The 9,795-nt window shown below is 35.5% G+C and overlaps 1 protein-coding gene across 1 annotated transcript; it reads right to left on the bottom strand.

Moving 5' to 3' along the window:
• Positions 1–2,630: 2,630 nt before the first annotated feature.
• LOC113041382 (glutathione peroxidase 7-like) lies at positions 2,631–8,820 on the bottom strand. Its single transcript, XM_026199858.1, has 3 exons — positions 8,588–8,820; positions 3,983–4,244; positions 2,631–3,260 (listed from the first exon to the last, which is right to left on the bottom strand). The coding sequence occupies exons 1-3, from the start codon at positions 8,720–8,722 to the stop codon at positions 3,097–3,099; spliced, it is 561 nt and encodes a 186-aa protein (XP_026055643.1). The 5' UTR covers positions 8,723–8,820; the 3' UTR covers positions 2,631–3,096.
• Positions 8,821–9,795: the final 975 nt, after the last annotated feature.

The following is a 9,795-nucleotide window of genomic DNA, read 5'->3' as shown; positions in this document are numbered from 1 at the left end:
AAAGAAAATAATTTAGTGTGAGTAGATAAAGTCTTAGAGGCATATTGCTCTGTCCCAGCCAGGAGAAAATAATACAATCTTTCGAGATAACCTTTGGTGTAGGCATTTGGAAAAACTTAATAACGTTAATTATGATATGCATTGATTATTAGGTCATGGCATCCGATGAGAAACTACTTTATTTAATTGTCTGTAAGAAATCACTCAGCCTTGATCTTTTACAAGGAAAGAAACTGATGAAAAAAAAAACAACAACATTCAAACTCCCCTTCAAAACCCTTTATGTTTTCTTCTGTGTGACTCAAATAAGTTATAAAAAAGCTTAAAATCATCTCGACATGGCATATTTTAAAACACACAAGCATGAATTAAATAACCCTTGACAGACATTGTCAATGGAACCAAGAAAATAAAATGGTGAAACACTGTCAATTTCACATTCAAATTTTAAAATACACGTAACCTGTCTCTTAACAAGCAGAAAAAGCTTTTGAAAAGCTTACTTTGTGCCAGAAAAATTCATTTGTAAGCACTTTGAATGATTGCATTTGTTTAATTCCCAAACTGATCTCCCTTCTAATAAATATGATTATTTCTACCCAGGTTTAACTTTACTTTGAGCAAAAATTATTAGAAATGAGAAATCAGTAGCAACTATTCTACTTAGATTTGAGTTAAACTAATATAATGCATGAATAATATATCAAACAGTGTAGCTATAACTTTTATAAATGTTCAGACGTTGATGACTACATTCTATATCTATATTCTACATTCTATATAAAATCAACATTTTATTTTATTTTTCAGACATTTCCCGGCAGGGATTTCTAAATTGAGTGAAATGTCCAGGTTTAGCCTCAGAGTCCTCATGCTAACATATGACTGTTCTCTCCACCTTCTTGCACACCACGATTGGTCAGTTAGGTAAAATGCCTGCTCGCTATTGGTCAGCCTGCTTTTCAGTCATTATCTGCTGGAAGTATGAAAACTGTTTAGACATCACAGTTATGTCCGAGGAAAAAAGGACGTAGTGACGTATTTTGAGACCAGAATATTATAGAGACTTACTGTAAGGTTTTATGAAGCTCAGCTCACGCACAAGTCGCTTCAAACCAAGCAGCTTTCTGTTAGCGTGGTGACGTCATGTGAACAATTTGCACAAGAAGCGAAATTGGTGTGAAGAAATCGGAATATTCCCAAATCATATTGAAGTTCACGCAAGAAAAAAACGTTGAATAGCAGTAAACACGAACAGTAAACGTATACAGATATTCTAGAGATTAACATGCATCAGTTGCGCAATTGATCGTTTGGAAACAGCCATGGAAATAAAAGCTATCTGATTGTGGTTAAACACCTACATTTGAAAAATGTGAGATCTTGCTAACTTTGATATAATTTGTCTGCCATTATAACCAAGTCCGCAATAGCCTGTACATTGAGTGTTTAGCTTATTCTAAAGAAAGTACAGCACATCATGACCCTGAGTTTCATTCTATTCTATTTCATCAAACCTTTAATCTTAATTTGGTTTCCTTTTATAATATTTTTACACATTTTAATCTGTCACTCAACTTGATTATTTGTAACAGTAATTGTTCTTGAATTAACAAGCAACACTAATTATCTCAGATACTAAATAACTCAAATATGTTAAAAGGTTATTTATATCCTCTTAAATGTTATATGTTAGAAGTTATAAGCAAAAAAGTATTTACAAATGTAACTGTGTTTTGCAAATTATATCTCCATAATTATATTCTTTTGCTGTTCTTTATTTGGTTTCCACACACGAGGACATTTTAATGAAATGTCTGAAAGCTAATGCAGCTACTGAGTCACGGTGATAACTTAATTTAGAGGATGCCATGAATGTGTAAATAGGAATTGTAAAGAAGTTTTGTCCTTCAAACCTCTGCAGAAAAATGATTGAAGGACATGCCTTATAATATTTTGCTCTTGAATGTACATTCTGACTATAAAAGAACGAAGGTGCAGCCGTTTTGGATTGAAATGTGCACTCATTAGACCCTGTTTTATATTTTAGTGATATGATTAAAACACCCAAGATTATGCTCAATGTTTTAAAAGCACCATGAGGTCAAGTCAAACTTTAATATTTTTCTTAAGAATAATTTTTTCTTATAAATTTGTAATATTAAAACAATGTTTTTTTAATTAAAGATTTACATGGGCAAGTGCCACCACTCAGGTTTTCTTCAGAAAAATATGTATATTCATTTGTAATTATTAATTTATACTTTTAAACAATAACTTTAATAACACTACTTGCATCTTCTTCAGATATACAGTATATATATATATATATATATATATATATATATATATATATATATATTATATATAATTATATAATTCTTTACATTAAAACATTTATTTTATTAAAACATTTTTTACATGTGTAAGGACCACTCATATTTTCTTCAGAAAAAAAAAGATATATTAATTTTATTATGGTTTTTTAATATATAAACATTTTTTTATGTGATAATTAGTTTTACAACACACCAATGTGCTCAAACATGATCACCACCACTCATGTTTTTTTTTTCTGAATTCCTTTTTTTTTTTAAAGTTTTCATTGAATAAACAAACAAACAAAAATATTTGGGAAAAACCTTTTAATGGAGCCACCAAACGAAAACATGAGAAGGTTAAAGCAGATTTTAGACAGATCACAGAAACAAAAATGGTAGCAGGAGTATAAAAACATTTCAACTCCAGAACCAGTTCACATTGCTCATGTTGCATTATTTTGTGTAGCTCTATATCATATGGCATATGCTATGTTATTAAGCATGAAGTGTTTATTATGGTGTATATTAATAAAAGTGGTCTTTTATTACTCAAGTTCTCAGTGCTTCTCTTTACAAACGTGGAAAGAAAACAAACTTATGCAACGAAGTTGAAGAAGCGGATGAGAGACTATATGATCATTTAGAGTGGGTTGCGCTGGTGTAATCCCACACTTCGTGCTTTGAATAGGCCTAAATTAGCATGTGTTTCTTCAAAGAGATCTGTTTCTGAGGTCTGAGTGTCTACAGTTTTCAGAGCTGAAGATGATTCAAAGGACTAAAGCTCCTCTTTCCTCTTAATGATCAGCTTCCGAACCATATCCGCTATCCGTGGGCGAATTTCTTTGACGGAGACGTCAGGACCCCACGCGTCTACAACTTTGCCATCAGTGTCGATGAGGTACTTCCAGAAGTTCCAGGTCGGCTCTTTCTTAGACGCCTCTGAAATTAGAAGAGAGTGTGATAGATGAGACGGCAACATGTCAAGTTAATTAGCCACTAGACTGTGACCTTGTGTGGAAATGAAATGCCTCGTCAAGCACTTTGTTTTTACATCACGAAAGGACGAGACATTGCAGATGAACCATTTGTGGATACTTGAGTGGAAACACTTGATTTGATATTTTGTATCTAATGCAATGACATTCAGACATTTTGAAGCGTGATTTAAATGTTTAAATAGTTTTTGATACCGCTGTAACCCTAGCAAACAGGAAACGTCCTGGCAAGGTTCTGTCAAAGTTATGAATTAATGTTCTTCAGGTTTTTGTTAATAGAATGTTCGTTTAATCTGGTCTTTAATAACATTCTCCAAACATCATAAAAAAAAAAATCAGGCTTCTGATTGGCCAACATGGCTTTACGGTTGAGATTATATCGCCATCTGTTGGCTTGGCATGCTCTTGACAGTGCTTCATAGCATGCTTTTGCATTGTCATGTGGACATTATTTTTTTTTTTAACGGAAGAAGGAAAAACTGTAGCATTTTCAAAAGTCTCAGTTTTCAAGTGTTGGAAAGCCAGAGTAGTGTAAACAATAGGCCTAACAGTAGCAAAAAGTTAAGCGTTTTAAAACAAAAATTCACTAGTGTAAACAGGGCCTTCATTAAAAGGACATATTATTTTTGTTAGCTGGGATCTCACGAACAAGCTTATTCCACTCACCCACGAGGTATTTGTAAGCATTATTGGCCCCTATTCCAACCACAGCGATCTTGCTGAAGATGGGAAAGGAAACCCCGTAGACCCGGCGTACAAAGCTGTCGATCTCTTTATCGCTGCCGGGCTCCTGCTGGCCAAACTGGTTGCAGGGGAAGGCCAGAACATTAAAATGAAATGGACCAAAGTCTTTTTGCAGCTGCTGAAGGTCTTTGTAATGCTCGTCAGTGTAACCGCACTCGCTGGCCACATTCACTACCAGTGATACCTACAAACACAGCACAGTAACATCAAGAACATCATACACTATATATGACGATGGATGGATGGATGGATGGATAGATAGATTATTAGAATAACTGATGATGTTGAGGGGTGATGGGAAGATGATTTGGAAAAATCTTAATTGATTGGAAGAAATGGTGACCACAAACAAAGTGAAATAGAACTTAAAATAAATAGAATTTTCAATTCAGGATCAGGAAAGGTTAGTAAATATATATATATATATAATTAATTAAATTTTTCTTTGGAACTGTCTAAAAGCTTTTCATCTAAAGATATTGTGTGCAATATGCGTGTAAAATGTGAAATATCTGAAATAAATATTATAAGTTATTAGAGCCTCAAAAGCGAAGGATGCATAAGGATTAGATACGGCATTTTTAAAGACATAAGGATATTTTAGCCTCTCCTATTACTCATTTAATTAACCTCTCGATTATGCAAGGTATTTACCCAGATGCTTGGAAGTCAGCCATAGTGATGCCAATTTTTAAGGGTGGTGACCAAACAAATGTAGTAAACTCTAGACTGATTAGTATATTCAATTCAATTCAAGTTTATTTGTATAGTGCTTTTTACAATACAAATCATTAAGAAACAACTTTACAGAAAATTATGTTTCTACAATGTTTAGTAGAAGCTTATAAGTGGTAACTGTCAGTTTGTGTGCATATGACAGGATTTTTCAGAAAAATTAATACAAGACGTTGTCAACCAGACGATGAACATTATTAACAGTAATTATTATATGATGCAATCACACTTGTAGCAATATTTGTATATTGCCTACAGTTACCAAAGTTGCTGAGAAATGGATAGCAAAACATGATTTCTCACTTAAATGAGGGACATACCACTTTATATTCAATGCAATTTGGATTTGGCTCTAAGCATTTCAATGAAACTGCTCATTGCTATCTAAACTTGGTGGTGTAGTAGGAGCAGTGTTTTTGGATCTAAAGAAGGCATTCAACACTGTGAACCATGAGGTACTTCTTTCAAAGCTCACACTTTTAAATGTTTCCGTTGAAACTATTAAATGGATGACTTATTATTTAGCAAATAGGAAGCAGAGTGTGTGTCTTGGTAACAGTCAATCAATGTACTGAAATTGTAATATTGGAGTTCCTCAGGGATCAATTCTGGGCCCTATCTTTTTTATTTTGTATATTAATGACATGCCGCTAGTGTGTTCATCTATTAGTATTCAAATGTATGCTGATGACACAGTTTTATATGTGCATGCTAAAAACAAACGAGTACTGAGCATTCTAACTGAGGTTTTGATCCAGGTTTCAGATTGGCTGAGTTTACATTTGAATGTAAATAAAACCGTTTGTATGTGTATTTATTTCTCACAAAACCCAACAGTGACTCCTCCTCCTGATGTATTTGTTAAAGGAGAAAAGCTCAAAGTTGTTTCAGATTCTAAATAATTAAAAGTAATTTTAGATTCCTAATTGACATTTGAAAAGCATTCCAAAAAGGCAGCCACAATTATTAAATTCAATTTGGCTAACTTCAGGCATATAAGACCATGCTTTACAGTAGAAGCAGCAAAACCTTTTATGCACTCTATGATTTTTTTCTAATATTACATATTGTTTTACTAGTTGGTCACAAGCAAGCAGAACGGTTTTAATATCAGCTGAATCTTTAAATGGTTATGCACCTCCCCCACTATGCCAGTTTATAATGCAGAACAAGAGCAACTAGTAGAGGAGACTGTGCTGTACAGTTTAAGCATACAACATTTGTACGGTCAGTCTTTTCAATTAGAGCCATTAATTATTGGAATACTCTACAAATAATTCAATATTTAAATATAAATTAAAGAAATTGTTCAAAGGAAGTCATATTTGTAATCATGTTTAAATTCCTTTTTTTCTCTCTCTTTATGATACTGACATTATTACCCTTAGTGCTAAAGTGAAGTGACATTCAGCCAAGTATGGTGACCCATACTCAGAATTTGTGCTCTGCATTTAACCCATCCGAAATGCACACACACAGAGCAGTGAACACACACACACACACACACACTGTGAGCGCACACCCAGAGCAGTGGGCAGCCATTTTTTATGCTGCGGCGCCCGGGGAGCAGTTGGGGGTTCGATGCCTTGCTCAAGGGCACCTAAGTCGTGGTATTGAAGGTGGAGAGAGAGCTGTTCATGCACTACCCCCAGCTACAATTCCGTCCGGCTGAGACTAGAACCCACAACCCTTCGATTGGGAGTCCAACCCTCTAACCATTAGGCCATGACTTCCCCCACTGTATGTAATAGCAGATGTAATTGTATATTTATGTGATAATTTACTGTTTTTTAAAATCTGGCAACAGATGAAAATTGGGGCTAACATTGGCTTATTTACAGTATTTTACTGTTGATTAATGAGCAATGTCCCTGTTAAATAATACAAAATAAAAGATGTATGGATGGATATATATATATATATTTATGCCATACTATGACCATACATTTATGCCATACAAACTACTATGTTCTTTTATTTTAGAGTTCACGTATATAGCAATAATACAAAATTATATAATAAACAAGAGCTTAAACAGATGTTCAGCAGCCCTCTGATGTACTTCCTGTTTCCTTTCATTCTAGTTATCCCTAGATCAGATTTAGGGTTATGATCATAATCATACAGGGTCTCTGCTTGTTAAACTGTATGAAGCTTTTTGACTATATGTGACCGTGAACACCAATTATGCTCTGAAAGCCAAATGAAGCCATTAGAGCCAATCTGCAGCAGCTCTGAATCACTGGTGAGTCAAGGGACACCGTGACGTCAGTAATGGGACTCTGTCTCACACTTGTCCTTGGGTCTCTGTTTTACCTTTCTGCTTCCTTTAAGTCTTCTTAATGATAATCAAATGTACATGTGTCCTTGTGTAAATTAGATTTTTTTCCATAAATGTAAATTACACAGGATTGCTGTGCTGATCACCCCTCAAATTATAATACCAGCTCTTCTGATACAGAATTAAAAACACGTCATCTCCATTAAACCTGCTGTGTTAAGAAGAAGAAAAAAACACTTCATCATTGTATTCATTGGTTAGTATTAAAGAAGACATTACATTTAGTGGCTTACTACGTCTGCACTTAAAAGGATGACTGATTGCATGTAATGAACTACTAGAGAGTACTACAGAGTAATAGAGAGAATTATTTATTTATATAAAAACACAGTAGGAGGAGGAGGAGTGGTGCAGTTGTGGTAGTAAGGGCAGTCATAGTAATTAGTAGTAGATTCAAGATCAAGCAGAGTTTACCAGCAAAACGGTTCAATACAGTTCCAAACAAATATGTTGGTGGATTTTGATGTGAGAGGACAACAGAAGATTGTATCTTACAAACATGCAGCTTTTGACTTCACAAGATGTTAACTGATGGACTGAAGTGGTGTGGATTACTTCTGGATTACTGTGATGCTTTTATCATCTGTTTGGACTCATTCTGACGGCACCCATTCACTGCAGAGGATCCATCGCTGAGCAAGTGATGCAATGCTACATTTCTCCAAATTTAATGAAGAATCGAACTCATCTACATCTTGGATTGACTGGGGTGAGTTCATTTTATTAAATACTTCTTTATTAAATATAATATAATATAATATAACATAACATAACATAACATAACATAACATAACATAATATAATACGGCTGTTGATTGTTTAGAGATTTCAAGAATTTAAGAACAGCATTTTAAAGTTATTCAACATCGACACCTAGTGACTCAAAATGAGTTGTGCAACCACACTACCAAATATTAATTATTTTTTTTCAGTTAAAAAAAAAGGTTAAGTAGCCTACTGTACGACGCGAGCCCTTCCATAACGCTATAATTTAACGTATAATATAATGTATGCTAACGTTTAATGTAAAACTATAACTTAGAATGTTTGTAAAGTTTACAAAAAAAACAATGCTGGACTGATCAGCAGTTCACGTACATTCAAAATCAGTTCGAATCATGTGCAATACTTCTTAGAACAATCCAACAATGTATGTTAATATTAATCAAAGTTATTCTGAAGTGTTCCGTTACAGTGATAAATAGCTGATCATACCGTTGAAATCCACAGCAGGAGCTGAGACAGGCTGCCACGTAGACACAGAATGAATGAGTCTCCTGGTTAGTAGTTTATTACGGGGGATGCTAGAAGTGGGGGAATCTTACAACACCATCAAAGCATGCATGAGAAAAGACCACGGTGATGCAACATTAGTATTAGGTTTTTCTTACATGCACATTAGTTGCATCTTACGTCTGCAGAAGCACCAGAGCTGATTTCTGGAGACTCACCGATCCTCTGTATTTCTCCAGAGAAACTAACCTCCCTCTGCTGTTCACCACCTTAAACGAGTAAAAGTCTTTCTGTTTGGCCTCGGCCAGACATGATAGAGTCAGTAAAGTAAGCGCTCTCAGAATCGTCCCCATAATGCTGTGAGATTCCTCTGGTGTAGAGCAGACGGATGAGTGAACGGGACGGTCCGATACGGGGGAAAACAAACCTAAACACCTAGAGCGGAATGAGCTGAACTTTAGGGACACGTGGCCCAAACAACCAATCACAAGCTTCCGCTTTCCGTTATAAGATATTTGGCAAAACTTGTCAGAATTATGAGTTTTGTTGTTGTTGTTGTTGTGGTTGTTTTCATCCAGTTTAATTTTAATTAGAAGCATATTTAAAACTTTAGAGTTTGAATAATAATTATTATTTATTTGTATTTATTTTTCAAAATATCAACATCATTAGTTTGCTTTTTTTGTACTAATGAGTGCATTGTAAACATATTATTTTATTTTATTAAAACAGGGGTAATAAGCTCTTAGATTTATTGTGTTTGTATTGTGTGTGTATATAGGGTTCGAAATGTGGGGGGTCTGGGGGGTCAGGACCTTCCTTAAGTCCTTAAAGACCCCCATAAGATTTTTTTTTTTTGGGGGGGGGGGGGGGGGGGGGGGGGCGTCCCCCGCGTAAGCTACTTCCCTGAAAATCATGATCTGCAAGATTAACCACAATCCGATCCGACCACCTCAGAGAAAAGAGCTTTTGAAGCACAGCAGCTGTGGTCAAAAAGTTCTTGTGTGTTCGGTGAGGGATCACGAATCATTTTAGTCGGTTCGGAGTTCGGAGCGGGATCGCGAATCATTTGAGTCAGTTCGGGAGTTCGGATCGAGATCGCGAATCATTTGAGTCAGTTCGAGATTTCGGAGCGGGTTCGCGAATCATTTGAGTCAGTTTGGGGATCGCGGATCATTTGAATCAGTTCGGGAGTTCGGAGCGGGATCGCGAATCATTTGAATCAGTTCGGGTTTTCGGAGTGGGTTCGCGAATCATTTGAGTCAGTTTTGGGATCGCGAATCATTTGAATCAGTTCAGGAGATCGGAGCGGGTTCGCGAATCATTTGATTCAGTTTGGGAGTTCAAAGCGGGTTCGCGAATCATTTGATTCAGTTTGGGAGTTCGGAGCGTGAATCGTTTGTGTCAGTTCGGGAGTTCGTAGCTG

This window comes from Carassius auratus, chromosome 23 (assembly GCF_003368295.1).
Source record: "Carassius auratus strain Wakin chromosome 23, ASM336829v1, whole genome shotgun sequence".
NCBI lineage: Eukaryota > Metazoa > Chordata > Actinopteri > Cypriniformes > Cyprinidae > Carassius > Carassius auratus.
Note: the sequence above shows the minus strand (reverse complement) of the source record. Positions and strands in the feature narration are given on the sequence as shown.

Excerpts from the sequence above, each read along its gene's own strand:
- LOC113041382 (XM_026199858.1), bottom strand. The coding sequence starts at position 8,722 with ATGGGGACGATTCTGAGAGCGCTTACTTTACTGACTCTATCATGTCTG. Across the intron at positions 4,245-8,587 it reads TGGAGAAATACAGAGGATCG|GTATCACTGGTAGTGAATGT; the intron begins GTGAGTCTCCAG and ends CTGTGTTTGTAG. Across the intron at positions 3,261-3,982 it reads TGCTTACAAATACCTCGTGG|AGGCGTCTAAGAAAGAGCCG; the intron begins GTGAGTGGAATA and ends TTCTAATTTCAG.